The sequence below is a fragment of the Diachasmimorpha longicaudata genome, chromosome 14 (assembly GCF_034640455.1).
Source record: "Diachasmimorpha longicaudata isolate KC_UGA_2023 chromosome 14, iyDiaLong2, whole genome shotgun sequence".
Classification (NCBI taxonomy): domain Eukaryota; kingdom Metazoa; phylum Arthropoda; class Insecta; order Hymenoptera; family Braconidae; genus Diachasmimorpha; species Diachasmimorpha longicaudata.
In genome coordinates, this window is record NC_087238.1 from 6,163,725 (window position 1) to 6,184,772 (window position 21,048).

The 21,048-nt window shown below is 40.4% G+C and overlaps 3 protein-coding genes across 4 annotated transcripts in view; 1 reads left to right on the plus strand and 2 right to left on the minus strand.

Annotated features, from left to right (window-relative positions):
- LOC135169204 (metabotropic glutamate receptor 2-like) overlaps positions 1-21,048 on the plus strand; it is a 60,459-nt gene that overhangs the window by 25,740 nt on the left and 13,671 nt on the right. For both annotated transcript variants that reach the window (XM_064133962.1, XM_064133961.1), the window contains 2 exons: positions 7,657-7,799; positions 20,700-20,870. In XM_064133962.1, the coding sequence (XP_063990032.1) occupies positions 7,657-7,799; positions 20,700-20,870 (314 nt within the window). The remainder of the gene's footprint in view (positions 1-7,656; positions 7,800-20,699; positions 20,871-21,048) is intronic.
- On the minus strand, positions 14,812-16,479 carry LOC135169212 (mite allergen Eur m 3-like). Its single transcript, XM_064133977.1, has 4 exons — positions 16,281-16,479; positions 15,767-16,077; positions 15,282-15,668; positions 14,812-15,123 (listed from the first exon to the last, which is right to left on the minus strand). Exons 1-4 carry the CDS (start codon positions 16,345-16,347, stop codon positions 14,938-14,940), a joined length of 951 nt encoding a protein of 316 aa, XP_063990047.1. The 5' UTR covers positions 16,348-16,479; the 3' UTR covers positions 14,812-14,937.
- Positions 16,635-18,353, minus strand: LOC135169211 (chymotrypsin-1-like). The gene is made up of 4 exons (XM_064133976.1): positions 18,168-18,353; positions 17,782-18,092; positions 17,222-17,623; positions 16,635-16,916 (listed from the first exon to the last, which is right to left on the minus strand). The coding sequence occupies exons 1-4, from the start codon at positions 18,214-18,216 to the stop codon at positions 16,728-16,730; spliced, it is 951 nt and encodes a 316-aa protein (XP_063990046.1). The 5' UTR covers positions 18,217-18,353; the 3' UTR covers positions 16,635-16,727.

The window sequence follows — 21,048 nt, forward strand, 5'->3', positions numbered from 1 at the left end:
TATGATTGAGTACTAGTGAACGGGGAGAATCGAAGAGAAGATTCGAAAACGGTTGCAGGGAGAGAGGATTATTCATCTGGAAAAATGCTTGTGATTCTGGAATTACAGAGGGAGGGGATTATGAATGGTTCACCGGATACGTACACTTCATATTTTATCCTGCCCACCCCAAACGAGAACGGGAAATGCAGTTTTTTCCCTCGTCATTCACCATTTTTCCTTCATTTTTCGTCTTTTTCATTCATCCATGTCGTAAAAAAAAATAGACCCTGGCGATGCTCGTGTTTCACTGGGTGCTCTGTTGCATGCACACCTGAGGGGTATATAACCATCAGTGGCACATGTTGGCCGTCTGAATGCCACTCGTCACTCCATTCCTTCGAGTACCATCCGATATTTCTGATATTCCACGTGCCCACGTCACTGGCTCTGCTGTTGACGGAAAATTTCGTTCTCCGGATGAACTTTCGAGAGAATTTACTGGCGCCAACGGTGAGCCGAAGTTCACCCTGGGTTGGCGCACCCCCGGCTCACTGTCGGCCGGTTACTGTAGGAGGTGGCACGTGACAGGGGCCCCAAGACGATATATAATTTCGTTTTTTTCAATTATGAAGAGAATGAGGGGAAAGGCTCGATTCAATTCAATTTATCTGCACTTTCAATTCTAATGAACCATCTCTCCCCGACCATCAAGGTGAAAGCTTCAAACATGGGGGATGTAATCTTGCGGACGGTTCAATATATGAAATAGCAAGAAGTGAGAAGTGAAAAGGGGCGAGGACGAGCACTGGGTGAGAGCGATAAGGCGACCCGATACGGTTCACTGGGCTGAAAACCTCCTCGAGGAACACCACATATGTCCGAATAGCCAGTTAACCCAGTGAGGGTTCAGGACAGTTCTAGTGGATTCTCAGGAATGTGAACGAAGGACTAACTGAACATTTCGACAGCGATCATCCGTTAAAATATATATTTGGTCCTGGGCACTTTTCAAATTCAGGGCGTGACCCCATTACGCATCTGGGAATATATCAAAGTCCTAAATTCCTCGTCTGAATTCATTCGTCGGACTCGTGTCGTTACGAGGAATTTGGGGGACGGAGCGCAACTGGAGGCTCCTCTGGATATCGAGGGCGTGATAAAATTTTCCACTACATTATATTTTATTTACGTGACGAGGGATCAATAGTTTATTACGAGGTGTCTTGACACGTCCAATAAATCAGAAATATTCTGACTTATTTCACTCGTCCCAGCGCCTCGAGTTCCTCAATTAATGACAGATTTCTTCAGGTAAAATTACCCACTTTTTATAAATGATAAATCAACGGGGAATGACTGTCCCAAATTCAGCGCATGATCTGGGGCATGAAATCATCTAAACCCTTTGGAATTTGCGCGGCTGATGTGGAAATGGTGCGATCCACTGGAATGTCGAATGTGTTTTGTGTGGAATGTGCATTTTTAGTTGGGACTCTCTCATTTTTCACCCCCGAAAACTTCTGGGGACAATGGTGGTAACCAACAGGAGCAAGTTTCATTAGTTTGTAACCCACGTAGCATTGTTATACCATCCCCTGGGGAATTCAACATCCCACGACTAACGACCACTGAGCGGTTGACCGATAAATTAGTCTTGTCCCACTGAGGACACAGCATTGGTGTTGATAACCCTAGTTTGATTTAGTTACAGGGTGGTCAGTGCGCTGGCGAATAAGTAATCAATAAATTTTCGATGCCAGATTGTTTTCCTCCATCCCATCAATAATATCACTGATTTCCCTGGGGGAAAAATGTAAAAACAGGACAACTCAGTTTTCCTCAGTTGACATTGCGAGCGGATGCGACTGATTGTTTCATTATAAAATGATTGAACTCATTGTGGATCGAATATCAGAATTTAATTCATTAACAAATGCTGATTAAACGTTAAATATTCTTTTACAATAAATAACTTCTCTGGGATTTTACCATAATTAATAATAATTATTATTATTACTGTTGGAGTGAATAATTATTTTCTGTTGGTAAATATGCGCAGCCAGAAAAATTTATCACTCAGTGGAAATCATTGTTTATCTTTAATTAAATGGATTTCATTACTTTATTTGTAGTTGTGTGATTTTCATAAAAAATCGGTATAATTTTCGACTGAATTTAAGAGAATAAAACGACGGTAGAATTTATTTATCCCAAAATGATTGAATTCTTAACATAAACATGAGGTATACCGAATCGGACGTCTGCGAAACGGTGAAAGGACGAGGCTGGCCCTAGGAAATGTCGAGGGGTGGAGAATATGAGGGTCTCAGTGGCCATATAAATTTAGATTCTGTGGGCGCACCAGTGGGATTGTCCCTCCCTCCAAAATTAGATTATTCTAACGCGACCGCGGCCCTTAAAATTAGTCACGGAAATGGATGAGGACTACAGACCATCCCATGCATGACCCCTTGAACCCCTTTGACCTTGGACTTTTTCATTTTCGTGATCGATCCCCCCACCCCTCGACAGTTTGCGCCCTCTCAAGGCTCGCCGCCTTCGGCTTCACCAATGACGGAATATTCGATCAAGGCCTCATTGGTTATTCTCTCGTCCGGCGGGAAAATTGACGCCCAACGATTTTACACCGATGACATTAAGAGATTTCATTGACGTGAGAATATTCAATGACTGACTTTTATCAATGATTCAATCATTTTCGCGGAAGAAAATTTTATCATTTTTTCCGCTCCATAAAAATTTGACTGTTCAATTCTGGGGGATGATTGAATATTGGGTTAATTAGTGGGGTTTTTTAGTTTCGGGGGTGCAAAACCACTTGACCAATAACATTTGATTGACGCCTGGTTTCTCCCCTCCACAGCTAAACTGCCACTTCCACAAAACTACCACAAAATTATTGCACAGCATCAATTTCAAAATTTCGAAAGCACACAACCAAATTGCCAATTAAAGATCAGGGCCGACGATTGCTGGCAATCGATTTGTAGCGATATGTACGCTTGGTTTAGAGCTATCTATTAGTAGCAGTTGTATTATACCAGATATGATTAACGACAACGGCCATGCCCACCAACGAAACATTGTTCCTGGATATCGACAAACCGCACAGCCCATCGACGAACAAACACAGCAGATATACCTCCCTCACTCGTGCACTATAATTTGAGGGGCTCGATTTGCATTCCCATTGAATATTACACGAGTGAGGCGAAGGTTGTGTTGAATGTCGGCATTATTATCATCCATTTAATTTTGTGAACGAATTTAATCGCTGGTAAAGTGACACGTGGTGCCATTACCTTTTGAAAGCAAATTCCCGCAATTTTTGAGTTCATTAAAATAATTTCCCAAATTTTTTCGAATTCATCTCACAAGACGGAATTATAATCAAGTCGTTGCCGTCAAGAACAATTAGACGATAATGGCCAATTCCACTGCTGGAGTGGAATAATGACTCACTCTCTCTGTCAAACCGTGACAGCATTGAACACATTATCCTTGAATATCTGCACCGAGTCGATAATTCTAATCTAATGCTCCGTACCCTCACCGTTGAGTCGTTTCACTGAATTACACGGCTGACAGCTGCCAGACACTATCTACTTAGTCAACCCGCGCAAATATGTTGATTGGTACTTGCGGGAGTTATCGGATTTCTAGACTTCGATTATATCCGAAGACAATCGCAAAATTCTATCAACTCGTGAAATGATAAAGACCGATAATTAAGGGACGTAATTGAGCCATTAATAGTCGATCGGAGGCTCTGGTAAATTGGAGGAGAGTTGAGTTGGCTCGAAAAATACTTGAATCCCATCGCAAACCACTTTAATCGAGATTTTTCTTTGTTGGGGTGTCATATTCAACATGTTCAGAAGTTTATTTCGTTAAGTATCCCCCAAAACTCTCCAAATAACTCGAAAAATAGAGGTGTTCGGTATTCTCGCCCCAGCTTTCCAGACTTTGCCGAGATTATAAGTGGATGAGGATGGGGGAGAGACGAACCAAGAGGACTAGATTACTGAGAAGAGAGGAGATTTCCCACTGCATGGGTGATTATCTGGAGAAACTTCAAGACGACTTTTTCTTATGAGATTGATCCAATTAAAAAGTTTATCCTGCATGCAGTGGAATTCTAGCTTCGTCCTGCCACCTATACCGTAACCAGTTAGCAATTCCCTTTGTAAAACTCTTCTGCACATTGATATGAATATTGCTTAACAGAGAAAATATTCTTTTGCAGAAAGCTGCCTCGAATAAACTAGTGGAATAACCCTTTTAGTATTTTCTGAAAAAATCAACATAATAATTATCCCGCGATAATTAGATGGGACGTGATCCCTCTGAGCTCATTAATCGAAATATTCCTACTACTCGATACAATTTTTTAAATTATAACACCTCAATTCACTTCGATGTTCGAAAAGAGTGACAACTAGTGTTGATGAAAAAAGTTCAGCAAAAAATGTAGCAAAATTGAATTCGTCCCACGAAAAAGTTCATTGGAGACAGTTCTTCCATCGCTGTCGCTCCACCCACCATTTCAGTTCACCGCCAACATCAATTTCCAGTTTCGTTCATGCCCATCTCTCCCCCAATCGTTCTTTTCAACAAATCTGTTGAGCTTCAAAAGAATCCAACGAAACAATCCACTCCCAATAAAAATAAAACACAAAACATGACTGAAAAAAAAAAACACCAGTAAAAGAACGAGAAAAAAAGTTGGGTAAAACTTTTTACAGTCGATCTATTCTCGAGAGTTGATATCTGTTAATCCCTTGTGACCATCATCTCCCAAGAAGCCCTCTCGCTGGAGGAGCTACATTGTTACACTTTTTCTTTAACATTTTTTTTATCTATCGAAGGGAGTACAAAGTTTAATCACCATCTTGAGTAACGCTTAACTAGATAACTTGATGACATCAGAGACTGAAAAAAATGGCATTATTCTCGGTAAATCGAAGGCCGCAGGAGAAAATCGAAGAAAATATATCATAAATTAATATCGACTCTTAAAAAAAAATTACGTGAATAATAAATGAGATGAAATGGGGGAATAAAAAATCACATTCATCTCCAAAGTCAATTAATGGAGATCTCGGTGATGAAAATAACTGAATTATAAATTATTATCGGTTATTACCGATGAAATCACTTGAATAATAGATGAGACATAAAATCAATAAAATCGTCCGAGGCTCCAGACATCTTTCAGTCGATGGCGAGTCCATTTTACGCGAAATATTTACCCGAAGTATTTAATTAACTGCGATTCTTCATCGAACATCTGCATTAATCCCCTATTTTCAATTTTCATAGCGAATTTCACGGACTCGTGTTCATCCGATAAATCCGCAGAGCATTAAACCGACTAGAGATTCCCCCTCAGGACTACAACACGGCTTTGGGTTAGAGTTGTCGAGGGCATAAATATTCCAACGTTGACTTCATACTGTTCCCCCTCCCCCTCTTTTTATTCCATCTTGTGTTACCGATATTATCTCCTCCTTTTCCCCCGAGTGTTCTCATTTCTTTTCTCCACGTCTCATCCCACTCGCTCTCGCACTCTGTTCTCCACAGAGAGCTGTCATGAACTACCGGCAGCCCCTGGAAGTCTCACTTTTTCACCAATTCACAGCCGAGGCCCTCAACTCGCTCGTAAAGACGAGAGGGGAAAAGTGTAGATCCTCGGAGAGTACCTGTGAAAACGGTCTCTCACTCGCGTGACAATGGTTTTCTCACTAACTCAAACTGTGACGTTGCTGTGCTCGTGACATGAGGAAGTTCGAAACTATAGGGTTAATGTTATGAGAAAAAAATGGAACAGGGGTGGCTGTGATAAACGGGGGTATAAAATTTCCAAAGCTCGGGGAGAGAGCGATATTAAACCCGAGAGAAGTTGGTTTTTCTTGTACGGCGAACAATGTGAGGACAAAATCGTAGATCATTTCGTGAAAAAACAGCTTTTGAATTCTCGAACATATTGGGTATCAATAAGAGGATGAGTCGGGGTGAGATGGACATGGGGGTAGAACAGATTCCCCGGGTTCTTTCCCTTGTTCTCATATTTTAATTGAAAATTGGAATTATGTCAACACAATTAATAAAATTATTTAAATGTGTTGCCCATCATAAAAATATTTTTGCCAGTAATTTTTGTTGAAAAATGGTCATGACTTTGCGATCCTTTTTATTCAATTTTTTCCCCGTAGAAGAGTTCCTTATCTACTGTCCCATTGTAGATTCAGTTCGTTGTTTTATCGTGAGTATCGTGAAGTCGAGAAGTTCCTCCAACTGAAAAAAAAACCCCGGAGTCTCCCGGTAACCCGTCTGCGTATTCCTCGCTGAATATGATGGGGATATTTGTACAGGATTTTCTCCCGAGAATACAAAATTCTGAAATACGGGTGCTTCCGCAAACAGCTGGAGCCGCTGCACCGGTGGGTGGATAGACGAACAGAGGATTCATGAAAATAAAGGGAGAGAGAGAGTTCAAATAAATGAGAGGGTTGAACTAAATTGGGCACAATTTATTCAGTATCAGGAATTGTTTTGTCATTCGGCTCTGCCACAGTTTCAATACACAAACGCTTTGGGAATAAATAATTCAGTCCGATATTGATCAACTGTCAATTGATATTCAAATTTCTTCATCTGTTGTGATGATGGACAAAGGATATTGGTGGGTCCATGATTCTGCTGTGCGAGGAATGAGCAAGTGCCTTGTTATGCAAATTTCGCTGAATTCATTCCACTATTTCGATTGAATTCACGAATTTTGGGATTTTTAGAACAAAATGGAGTAATTATTCTATCAAAAATTCCTCTCCGTCAAAATTGCCAAAAAAATTGCCAACTTCTGTTGAGATGGCAGCCCCAGGCTCCTTTATTCACCTCATTATGAACCACCTTTCTGTCATCCCTCAGGATTCGTATCAATTTCTTATATATCAACTACATTGACTGAAAACTACAGAAGGACGAAGATCAAAGGCAGGACTTTCCCTCGAGTACAATGAGTGTACGTCGATGGAAACGTCCCGAGGGCTCTTTGTAAATCGATCGACAGGGCTGAGGGATAAAAAAGACAAAGGGGTTGATATCAATGGCGGGCGTATGGCAAAGGAAAGTGCAGAGGAAAGTGGCGGTAAAAATTTGTTGCAGGACGACTGTCACTTTGTCTCAAGGAGACGTCACAATATTTCTCTGATCCTTCCCGTAGCACATGCACAAGATAAAACGAAAATTCATTTGATTTATTGTCAGTTTTCACGACATTCCTCTCCGTGAATAATGCGGGGTAAATAAGGGGAAGTAATCGATCATACGGGTACGTAAGGACTTGAAATATTGGAAGGTACCTCATTGCGAGAAGTCCCTGGGACTCGAAAGAATTGACTCCACCTTTAATAGCTCAGCATTGGCTCCAGCAATTCGAGGGCATGATGCTCGGTATTTTCTATCACTTTCCCCAATTGGATTTTCCAGATATTCCCGATAAACCTCCCTATCACACCGAGAGTCCAGCCATTAGCTAGGCTGGGCACATCAGTGACGATAAACATCTCCGGTATTCGATTATAAATCCCCCGAACGATTTGGTATCAACTATTTGATATTCATTAAGACACGCTCACCTTTATTTTCCAGGATCCATTAGCAATATCGACGGGGCGGAATATCACTGCAATAAAACGGCGGTACGAAAGGTCATCAGTGGAGTTGTTGGAGCTGCTAGTTCAGTAACGTCCATTCAGGTGGCCAACCTATTGCGTCTCTTCAGAATACCACAGGTCAGTGATTTATAGTCGAAACACTGTTCATTTGAATCCCTGCGGTTTAAAGAGCCTCAGGGAATAATACGGTATTAGGTTCGCAATTTGAGAGGGACAGAATTGCTTGTGCTTCGCGAATGGGAATTTCTGATGAGCATCGACATTCAGAAAAAATTGTAAATTATAAATTGGTATTTATGGAGAATTCAGGATATTTTAGGTGTTAGATAAATTGGGTCGAAGGGTCGGAGGTAACACGCCAGCATTTTCATTATCATTGAACTCATCTCGTTATCAGTCTGATAATATAATCCAGATCTTTTCACTGAGTCCGCTGAATTGAAAAATCGAAAAGCTCAATTCTCCCTCAACTTTTGCACATCGAATTCAAATAATTCAATGAAGCATGAAGGCTTCAGTTAAGTTACGAGGTAATACTGAAAGACTGTTCTAGCGTAAAACTGCTTCGCCCTTATCATTTTTATGCTACCCCTTGCACAAATGCATTCAAGAATTGTAATATGCCCTGTGCTCATGTTCGAGGGACAAATTATTTGCGAAATTCAATAAAATCGATGAGTGTCCGCACATCAGCGAGATCCGGGGTCTCCTCCCACCTGATGGATGAGACAATTTCCTCCCTAATTATTATTCCCTTAAGCATTTTTCAAGGAAACTTTACCGCGTGGTTTTTAACTACACGCCCAACAAGTTTAATATATCACGAGTTAAGGGATTATGTGATTTGTGAAGGAACGGTGGTGATGAAACGAAATTCCGTAATCTCGTTAGCCCTTTTTTTTCTCTACTTCACGATAAAATGTCGCTTTTCCTCAGCAGAAAGTTACTTAATAAACTTAGCCCAGTGTTTTTTTTTTCTATACGAGTCAACTCGTGGAGTTCGTATCCAGTTGAAGATTAACTTTTCCGTATTCCCGGTGAACTAAGCCCCTTACCACAATTAAGCCATTCTTACTTTTCCTCCTCCCGTTATCCGGACATTTTTTTTTTCGCCTACGGTTGTTAGACTTTTCCCTGGGGGACATCGGTCTTTCATGACGCGTCATGCTATTCACGATGGTCTCCATGTTTTCTCGCAGTTATGTGGTTCTGTTATGTATTCCATTTATAGCTTCGCCCTATTGTACTCTCAACTTTTGTTGACTTCCCTTGATGAGGTTTATACGGGGCCTCTGATAACATGTAGAGGGCTGACCTGGGTAAAGAGCCGCAGCCGGATTTGACAGACATTTCGAGTAATGAGCAATTCCGTTTGTCCATTTGGTGGGCGTAATTATGCCTTGAAAGTACGCGGCCGAAATCATTCGGGGATAATGGGAGGGGAGAGGGGCTAATGGATCTTCGGGGATCAATAGGATCGATGCGGGGAGTCAATGGAGAAGGTCTGACTTGTCTGTTGGCTGTAGGTGATACCGAATTGAGGCGATTTATGGTCGAGTTCCTGCGAAAAAGCTCGCGGGCTTATGATTGATCGACTTTTTCCACTCGTCGATCTATTTAATTTGGTATTTGTGGGGTTCGTGGAGATTCCTGAGGCCATTCATATCTATATTGGGGAGGAACCTTCAGTTATGCTCCATAGAGCAATGGTGGCCAAGGTCTCTGGTATTCCATCGCGAATTTCTGAGATTTCCCGGAGATTTGAACTTGACCGCAAGATTTCCCAGACATCGAGCGATGCGCGATTCCGTTTCCACTTCCACTGTTGCATTGCAGCCGGGGAATTTCCATTCAATAGTCGAGGGACGGTGCCTCGTGAATGGAAATGAATGGGAAAAACTATCTCACAATGTTTTGAATTGACGGGGGGAAGAAATTAATGATCTCAGAATTTTTTTCGGTAATTTTGAGAAAATATTGGGAGATAGCGGTTGATAATTTAGTTATTCTGATTATTCATAAATCATCTTGTGAATGTGAATTTACAGAACCGGTGAAATAAGCGTTTCTGTCTATTCAGTAAATTATTCCGGAGATAAAACCAAAAACCAGCGCAATAAAACTCAAGCTCGTAAATTTGGAACAGTGGTTTATCCTTAAGCCAGCAATTTTCGTTGCACTACGGATACCCTGGGTAACAAGTAGAAAGAGATTATGGGTAAATGGTGGAACCCATGAGGTTCAGTTACAAAATTGCATTACACGTTGAGCCGATTTTCCAAAAATTAAGACTCGCGAATAATGCAACAGCAAAATTCCGTCTCTTGAAAAAATAATTTCGGGAGCAGTTGAGTTTAAATTATAAATTTTTAATTAACTTGGCCCCGAGAAAACACCTTTTTCTCTCTCACAAAAAATCCAGGGCCTTTCAATCAGAACTTTTTATGTCTGTATCCCTTCGCAAAGGGAATTTCGTCCAGTAAATTTTAACACCTGAATAGTGACCTCATTCCCAACAAAGGAAGAAAAGCCGGGAAATTTAACGTGAACTTCATCATTTGACTTGATATTACCAGCATTCTCTCCCTTATCCCACTCTCAACGAGATTTTTACGCTATATCAGCTTATTCGACTCTAGCGGTGTCAAAGATGTTCGCATTTTGCATAGAAATGTAATACGAATGGTACCGAGGGGATTTAACTGGAGATTGGTATTAACGTCACACTAGTGGAGTTACATACCAATGAGTATTCGGTACTGGTACTCAGCCAATTGAACTTGGGAATTCAGGTGCCTTACGTGCTTCATCTTTATTTGGAAAAGTTCAGAGAGAAATACACAAGTCGTGACGATTTGCGAATTTTCTGAAGCAAAAATTCGATCAATCTGTTAAATAAATTATTTATCATCCTGGGGAAGTCACTCTATTATTAATTATCAAACTATATCATTTACTAATATTATGGTATTATATTCTATTGGTAAAATAGCACACAAGCAACTTCCCTAGACGATTCTCCTCATGTTCTCATAATTCTCATCCGAATTTTCTCTCCGTTTATACACCAAAATTAACTGATAATCCATTTCTTCATCCTCCTAATGTGCCAAAGAAATTCCACTTGCAAAACTCCCATAACTCATCATAAAAATCCATGAATTGTTGGTCTGCACACACTTATTCCGTTACTCCTTCCTCTCACTGCTCCGAATTCGCCGAAGTTTCGTCGTGAAAAACATTTTCGACTCCATAAATTAATGATAAACTCATCAGTCGTGACCTCGAAGGGATCCCTAGGGAGTGCGATGCGTGCGAAAATCCCCCCTCTCCCCCTAGTGGTAATTCAGTATGCAGATGATGAAGAATAATAACTTTTGCCGCGCCATAAGAAACCAAAAGCATTAGCTGAAGTCGTCAACCTCCCGCCCACAGCTCAGATCGCCCGTTATGATTGATGGGACTGCGGCTAACTTTAAATTATTTTTTCTATGCCCCTACGTTTACCCTTCCTATACACCTGCCCTTAGTGTTACAAAACCCGGTTGGCTCGATGTATTTGCTATATCAGAGGATCTCGAAAAAAAAATAAATTCTCGAGGTTCAGCGATTCTTCGTTGTAATCTGTCTAATTGATTTTTCAAATCTCTACTGAGTCATGGGGTGATCCCATGGGTTCACATCTGTGATATCGCACTTGGTCTTCTGGAATGATTTATGTTCCATTGAAATATAAAAAAATAATTAATTAATTAATTTCCTGTGGACAAATAAAATATGGAATTTGATTCCGGATAATTAATTTTTTATCCATTTGCAATGGAAATATTTTTACCAGAGCAAAATCACGTTCATTTCCCTTCCTCATTTATTAATAAAGTAATTTACATAGTAATCGATTATTATGATAATATCGGAGGTATAAAATATTTACCCGGACGTGAATGTTCCATTTGACATTCTATCAACTCAGGTGTGTGGGATGGATACCTTGAATTCTGCTTTCATGTTGATATCTAGTGGTCAGGGTGCCGAGCATAGCCAGGGCCTAGACAGTTATTCTCGGTAGAATGTTCACCGAGAGCTTTGAACAATGAGAACCTGTATTATGCATTGTCCTGTGAAAACAAAGTAAGGATTTCATGTTTTTCGCTTTGACAGAGTAATTTCTTCCTCTCATTATTTTTTGCCTTTAATTTTTAAACAGAATTTTATGACCATGAGTTTATAAATATTTCACCACTACTTAGACCGGGGTTCCCCGAAAGATACAACATAAAAAGGGATTTTACATTTGTAATTATCACTGCTCGAAAGGTCTTTTGAATTAATTTGTTATTAAGTGTGATCTATTATTAATTTCAACACCTCTTTGGGGGCGGTTTTAGTTGCAAAAGGGATTATAAGAAAATCTGCGGCTCTTATAATTCATTTGGGCTGTGAACATAATCTCCGAAGACGAAATCTTGAATTATGCATCAACTTAAAGAATTAAAAAGCACGAGAAAGTGCAGGAGAAGAGTTTTTGAACGCAATCTGCTTTTACTCTTTTAAGTGAATCATTATTTTTTCAGACACCCTCGTTATGAATAAAATTCACGTGACATTAAAAATCACAAAACATTAAACTAGCATTTATCCCCTCTAATCTCCGAAACTTTGTGCATTTTTCTTTCAACATGCTGGATCACATTCATGTGGTTCAGGGAAAGTTGCTGAGTAGCGAGGAGTTGGTCCACACAAGAAGCACTCAACACAGCAACTTCACACTGTGCATTAACTCTCAGTAACAATCTCACCAGAATTTCACAATGGAGTTATCTATATACTCGTTACCACTTCCTGCATAATGATTCGTAAAGTCAGAATTACGAGAAGAGGAAAAAGTGGATATTATCACTGACCTACTCAATATGATCTCATCAATGAATTTTGACATCTGGACACTGGTGGCGCGTGTATTATCTAGTTACAATTTTTTTTCCACCCTCGGTCGCTCTGAAATATCGAATCCATATGCATTCAATAAATCACTGATAGATAGCGATGTGCCAGTGATCCCGTTATGGAAGAATTACAAAAGAAATCGAATAAAAAAATCACCGCAGGTGGTGCGGAATTTGGAACGATGGCAGTGGAATTCAAATGGGATATGTGGGGTGGTTTTCATATCAGTGAGAAGCTTGTGAAAATGGAAGTACTTTAGAAAGCACATGGACATTTTGAAAGTGTCAATTTTATTTTTTAATATTCCAGTCAATTTTTTAAAATCCCAAATGAGTAGCGAATGGGTAAAACCAAATTAGTCACTATTGACGACTTTTCGATGAATATCTCGCGATCTATGGGAGATAGCAGAATTATCATTGTTACCTTTTTTATCGAGCACGTCAAGGCCTACAATAAATGTTATTACAAAAAATTCGCTATCTCTCTTCAGTTTGGATGTATTGCGGAAAAACTCGACAGGGGCAAATCAACCCATCTCGTTTTACCACTTCACTTCCGAAATATTTTATCATAAATATGTAATCACTCATTTTGGTGAGTGCCCATAAACGATACGGACTTTCTGGTCCACTGATTTGATATCTCGTTACGTTGAATCTTCATGTGAACAGAGACCGAACTTGATTGACTTAGGTCGCGTCATAATTCGGTCATTGAACATGAAAAAATAGAAATAGTTCTATCAGTAAATATGAAAATGGTACCGTGAAACGGGCAAAAATAAATAACCCATGAGCAAACAGGGGTTGTACATTCTGGCTCTAGTAACTATCGCATTACACGGTTATTCCATTTTGTTGAATCGTTTGGCTCGTACCAGGGACACGAAGGGGAAGGCTTCAATTTACCAACGATAGTTTCACGGGCTCAGCCGGTTCCCCTTTATTTTCCGAGTAATCTTATTTTGCCTGGCCGCGAAAACCGATTGGCAATTTCACTACGTGCTTTCGAAGACGGAGAATGTGAAAGTGGTGGATAAATATATAGCGTCCGGAGGGATAGGAAATTTACACTAAAATTTATACTGAAAATCGTTAATATTGTTGTTTTGTTGGGGTAAACGGTGTCTCGGATAGACATTGATTTACATGGATAACTTTTTATCGTTGAACATTCGGGGAGAAATGGGGGTTGTTAAGATGACCTTTAGAAATGTTTATTAAGCTCCCAAGTAACACAGCCAACAGATGCGAGCCCATTACCAAGCGTAGATGTCAACCAGGTTGGCTCCAAATTGAACATGTTGGGGATGGAGTTGTTACTAAAACTACACGAAGGTAAAAGTTGGATGAAAATTACCCAGAAAATTGTTGCAACTAATGAAAAAATAACGTTAAAGCTTCCATTCTCGTTTACACTGTCAGCCATCACGTTTTAATTATTTCGACAGTCCCAGAGCCGGTCACACACTGAAATTAAATTCTCGTGATTACCGTACCTCATTAACATGTTTTAAATAATCAAATGACAAATGACTCGAAATTCCAATGCTGATGGCTTCTCAGAGAATGTGATTGAGCCTCTGTACCTGTCGTTGACAACTATGCAGTTGCGCGATCATCAAATTTAATTACTCGAGCCGTAATTATCGAGATTGAAGGGGGTGATGATCGAAAGATCGCATGATGACAACCTGAAATTGGTTCATGTTCACCAGTGAAAACTTCACGTGTACCGAGAAACTGATACCAATTACTGGCACGGATGACTTGCTCACCTGTCACGTCTCCCCCCCCCCGCCCCTCACCGATTAGATTTTCATCGGAATTCCGATCAAATTCGAATATCGAAGGTATTGATTAATGACGAGGACGTAAATTGCATCCATTTCTTACACCAGACGTCCCAAGTACACGCAAGTCATATCATTAGCGCATAATTTCGGTTTATGGGGCTTTCACCTGAATTATTGACGGGCGTCTCCCCGAAGAAGACTTTCACTCTGAAATTCCAAACTTCCTAAAGTGAGAATCTCAAGTTGAGAACTTGTCGAGTCTCAATTTCGTACTGTGATACGATGAGTGATCGCCAGACTCGTCTCAAAATTCAATAAGTTAATTAAGAGGTTGCTGCACAGATTAAAAAAATTATTAGATAATTTTCGCTTCTAGTAAGATCGAATTTTATTTTCATTTGGTTTGATTATAATTTGTACTTTTCGTAGTGCAAAAAACAATATATTATGTGACGTCAATAAATCTAGGAATAATCTATCTCTTTGAGTAATATTTATGGTACATGGATTTTATATTATTGGACCATGGGTGCGAGGGGTTCCCTGGGGATATGCTCTGGCAGCTGGAGCAATGAAATCCAAATAGGGAGATGTCCGCAAGATAGTTATCGGTACTCGGCCGTCAGGTTGGGTTGCCCCACCTGTTACTATGCCCACTACTGATCCATCCAAAAGAACTGGAGTGCCACTGTCCCCCTGGGAATAAAAAAAATTCAAATAAGACGTTAATGTGAGTGGAGAACGCGCAGAAAAAAAATTCTCCAATCAGGTCTTCAGATAAAAAATAATTTTTTGAAAAAAAAAACAACTTGAGAATTTTCTTGGTGCTTGCATGATATTATCATTTGTCTTACTTGGGCAGCAATTGTTGCATGATCCTCATCACTGGCACACAATTGGTTTTCGAACAAAATTTTGCCTGTGTCGACACAGAATTTATACGGATAAATGAAGGAATCCACCCATAACAAATACAGGGACTTCGTACATCCCCCATTATAGTCCCATCCTGGTATTTTATACAATGCTGTCATCCCTATGGTCGACCCAGAAGAACTAGAATCGTTGCTGGAGTCATCATCGAGGCAGTCGTCCTCCGTGTCCATATTATTTTCATCTGCCCTTACGGCATCAATAGCATCAATACGATGGGGAACATCATCAAGACCATCAGCCTCTATTTTTCCATCCCAGAATGTAGCTATTCCAACCCGCGGACTCAATACCAGAGGTTTTTGTAACTAAATTTGAATCAACAAACAATTTTTATTGTATAAACATTTTGTTCGTAGTTCAATCGAACCATCGATTCATCTTCAAGTTTTTGGGGTTCACTCACCCGGAGAACAGCAATGTCATTTCTGGAGTATTGGCCAGCCCATCCTTCCAATGGAACGATCTCAAACGAAGGATGTTGACGATAGGACTCAACTCCGAACCACTCTCTCGCATCCTTTTCGAAATCCACGACACCAGGAAGAACGGAAATATCCGTCGGTACCTTTCCTTGGACGCAGTGGGCTGCGGTGAGAATGTGAAGAGTATCGATGATGGTACCACTGCAGATGTGATGAGATCGGTACCATATGGAAGCCACGTAAGGGAATTCACCAGGTTTTGCCCGCAGTCCACCATCCATGCTATTCACATCTGAGTATCCCCAGAAAAATAATTAATTTTAATCGAACATACCTGTTATCAACATCGACAAAGTGCTTCCTGATCCTGACAAAACACAATACTCAGATAAACAGCAAATGAAGCTCTTGATTCCGTTCAAATAAACCATTTTTCACTCCGTAAAGATCGTCGATCGCCTGCCGATCTCCGATCGATCCCAATCAATCGCTTACCGTGAATATACGCAGACAATATTAATATAATGAGGCAGTAAGACAATGACAGCATGATTGTCCTCATTCTACAGCTGGAGAAGACGATCAGACTGACTGATGATGTCGAAATTCTCGCTTATTATACGATAATATATTGGGCTTTAATACAATGGATCAGAATTAACCAATCGCCGCTTGACACAGAAGCACCAAGAACTTGTTCATTGACCGATAACGATTCTAGGAAGTACAGATGTGCCTTTCCTGTACGGGTGAGTGTGTGGGTGACCCTGGGTATGATTGGGCTAATGACCCGCGGTGTGAAGTGGTAGGCAGGGGGCCTTGGGCACGAAAGAGAGTGAGATATAGGGCTATTTGTCTAATTACTGGGTTTATTAGGGATACATTATCGCTGATTGCAGCAACAGATATGACTCATATCCCCAGGATGAGTTAGGACTCATCTCACTTTCCCTTGCGGTTGAGAAGATCCAGAAGGACACTTCGGGTTTCCTGGACTGCTTCATTAATAAAATTCAGATACGGCGATATCCTGAGGATAGTCGTGAGGATGGCACCGTGAGCTTCTTGGGCACCTCTCACAACGATACCAATGACTTTATGATTCAGTAGAATCGGCGTCCCACTGTCCCCCTAATTAATTAAACAATTAAGTGCAATAACTCGAGTGGGAAAAATTCTGTCGTCCGAATGTCCTCGGGAAATCTTGGAGAGAAGGTTCAGACTAGAGTACCTGCTTGGGAATCTGTCCTGGTGGGACGTGAGGAAGGGCCAACAGTGGGCCGAGCCTCGGCCGACCGTCGGCGATCGCACGGAAGAGGTATAATTTTTATTCGCGATTTATTTCCGGGTGAGAGTCTCTTCCGAGAATTTCTGAGAGACATTTGAACGACAGAAATTTTTCTCCGATGAAAATTCGTTATGGTAATTAATTCTACCTCCCCCGCAATGGTGGATTCCTCCAAATCTCCTGCACATAATTCATTCTCGAAGAGAATCTTTCGCTGCTGGACACAGATTCTGTACGAGTACACAATCGCGTCTGTGTGGAGTAAATACAACAACTTCTCATTGGACTCGTCGATGAAATCCCATCCGGGTATCGTAAAATCTACTCCGCATTGACAACAACGTTCGTGATAGTCGTCACTGTCGTCGTCACTGTCGTCACTATCGTCAGTATCCATATGGTCGCGGGCAATATTTAAAGCATCGTCGATGGCCATGGCATCCGTAGCGTTGACAAGATGTGGGCCACGATCATCTCCATCGGCCTCGATCCTCTCATCACTCAGCTCAGCTGGGAGGATCAGTCCGCTATAGGTCAAGGGCCTGACCAGCTATCGCACCGAAGTCAATATAAAAATTGTTCATCAGCCAGATCGCAAAGTCACCGAAGAATTTTAATAGATTTAAAGTAAAAATTTTTTGCAAATACATTTTTATTGGATAATGTAAATTATATTTTTTTATGAGTCGATATGAGGTCGATACTTGCCGTTAGAACAGCGATGTCATGACGTGTCAATTGAGATCTACGACCCTGCAGTTGGAGACTCTCGTAATCCGGATGGATACGATACGATTTAACTCGAAACCAGTCCCTGCGATCGTTCTCGTAGTCAACAACACCCGGAAGGATAAATAAATTTTCCGAGCTAAAGCCAGCAACACAATGTGCTGCTGTGAGGATGTGAGTCTTGTCAATGATAATGCCACTGCAGTGGTGACCTTCAAACATCCATATGGATACGACGTAAGGAAATTGACCCGGTTCCGCACGAAGTCCACCGTCTATGGTGCTCACACCTGGGCCGGAAATACTTCGTCAGATAATTTAATTCCCGATAATGGGCGCGATAACAATGTAATGTCAAGTCTCACCGTAGAATGTACTTAGGAGTATCGGTATCGTGAAGCACAGGGGGTGCATTATGAAGGGGTTGGTCCGCGCCTCTTGGGATATTGAAAATTTTGAACTTTTTCGTTCTGCGTCGATGTTACACTGGATTCTTTTTCATAGTTTTATATTGGGTTTTACCGCTGGGGACGAGTGTTATCGAATCGATAGGTGACACAGTAGTGCAGAAGTGTTAGAAAATTTTTAATGACTGATTATTTTTTATTTTCCTCGCATTTCGCATTTTTACGATTACCCTAACATAACTTGGGATTTCGTATTTGTAAACGACGGCGAGTTGTTCCGCGTTCCGTTCCGGGTTATTCATGATTCACACGAATGTCGAATGGAAAGTGAAACGGACACGATGGAATTTATTTCCAAGGAAAAAAAACTGAAATTTATTTATGAATTTTCGATTGAATTTTCGACGAAATTTCGGAAACTTTACGGGAATTACGGAGCGATAAGAAGTTACGGGTAAATTTCTAATCAAAATTCATCGATGGATCTCCAGCTTCTGTCTAGTTTCAGAACAACGAATTAGTTTTAACACGAAATACTGCCAACCGATGTTCAGGCCGATAGGAGCGAAGGGGAATCGAGTTTGTATCCATGATGCGTGATATGAACACGATAAGTTTCGGGCTCACGTGCATCCCGCGAGAATTTCAACACAGTTGAAAGCCCTGGGATAATTGAGGTGATTGGGTTGACTGATCGTTTCGATAGATGAATTATCCAATACACCAATATGCAGGGAATCATCAATCACTCGGTGGTATCAGGACAGTTTGAATCCACCCATGAGTTATGCTGATCGAGGAATCATTTATTTTCTGCTTTTTCATTGTGAAAAATCCCTTTTTCATTCATTTATTCGTCTTTCATTAATCAGAAATTTTCCCGAATTATGTGATCGCAAAAAAATATGTTTTCGTTTTGAAAAAAAATACTCGGATAATTTTTGGCAAAAATTTTCAGTTCGTGTACGATGCGAGGATTTTCCCTCGGGTAAAAAAACTTGAAAATAATTTTTCTCCATTTTTTTTGTTCGTGCACAACTGTACTATTCTCCTGAATCGTGTCACCCCTCTCCCTCACCCCCCTTCCGAATTCATTTCGTTTCACCTAATCCTTATAGGATCAGAGAAACCATGCGCTTCCAATTTTTTTTCAACAATAATACACCTCATGCCATGAAAAAAAGCTAGCGCATCGATGCAGGAGCCACGAAAAAGCGTTTTAAAAAAACTTCGAAAAGCTCTTGTCCATGAAAACATGGTTGCAGTTGTAAAATATTCTCCACTAACGCAAATAAAGTTTTACCCTTTATTTCGCAAATCCTCTCCAGAAAATAAGTGTAAAAAAGCAGATTGACTGATGATGAAAAATTGAAAACGTCGTTACACTGAAAATGTTGTGAAAAAAAAATCCATTGAAATGGACGTGCTTTTCTTCAAACGCTGACTCAGAGTAGAGGACATGGAGGATCGGAACACAAGCCCTCCGGCTGTGCTTTTCAACACTGAGACTGTACTCTGATCCTACGTGACATGAATATTGAAAGTAAATCTGTGAAAGGAGGGAAGAAAGCAAACGGTGAGTTGGTGGGATATCAGAAAGCCATTGACGTTGGCAAAAGCACCGGGACTCACAACTCCTCCCTTCACTTCTCCCGATTCCCTCTTATTTGGAGAGGAAGAAAGGAGAAAACTTCGAATTTACTTCAGTCAATTGAGATTTTCCTTCACAGAATTTTACGACGAAAAAGCCTTTAAATTCAGGAGAGTAGGCGAACATTTTTTTTCACTTTTGAAAATCAATTTTGTGTGAAAGACAGAGGCGTGAAATTCAAATAATTGAATGATATAAAGTACCAAAAATTTGATAAAAATTTTCAGGAAAATGCACCTGCAGACCTGAGAATTTCCCTGGCAATTGCGACTGAATGCTCACTCCTGGTTGTCACGAGCAATTGCAATATACGTCGACTCCAGCATATCCTCAACACCCCCCAAGTAAATAAGATGACACCCCACTATCACAAAGCCACAATAGCACTCTCGAGTGCCTGCAAATATGGGACAATCCTGTTGAAGAATCCTGATGGTTCCTTACGACAGAATTGACATCAGCATAAAATATATTCACGTTTGGGTCAAATAAAAATCAAATCTCTTTTTTACAACTCCGAAAAATTTACGCGTTAATTAATTAGGTCATTTCGAGAGCTACGAAAAGTTAATTAATGTGTTAGGTGGCAATTATGAACTTTAACAACTGGTGAATTTCAGGGATTCCACTGTCGAGAGATTTTTGGGTACGAAATTGGAGGCAACAATGGAATAGGGAAATGAGCTTTTCGCTGATAAGACTTCGTAATTTTGTGTTCAATTTTTCGGCTGCTGTGTATTCATACAATTTTCATGTGTACTATGTATTATATGGTACACATGAGTTTAATTTTCTGTATTTCAAAATGGAACTCTACTTTTTATTTTTTTTGCTCGCAGGTTTCATTCTTCTCAACGAGTCCTGAACTCTCCAACAAACAGCGCTTCGAATACTTCACGAGAACAATTCCCAGTGATCATTATCAAGTCAAAGCGATGGTCGATATCGTCAGGAAGATGGGCTGGAGTTATATTTCAATAATATATGAAGAGAGTAATTACGGTATAAAAGTGAGTGTCAAACATCAAACAATTTTAATGTCCCATATTTCGTGCATTAATTTAAAAAAAAACATTTAACGAGTTCCCGGAGAATGACACCTCGTTCAAAGGCTCGCGGATATCGATAGGGGGGGGGGGGAAATATATATCCGACAAAGGCTGCTGGAGAAAAAAAATATTGGCAAAA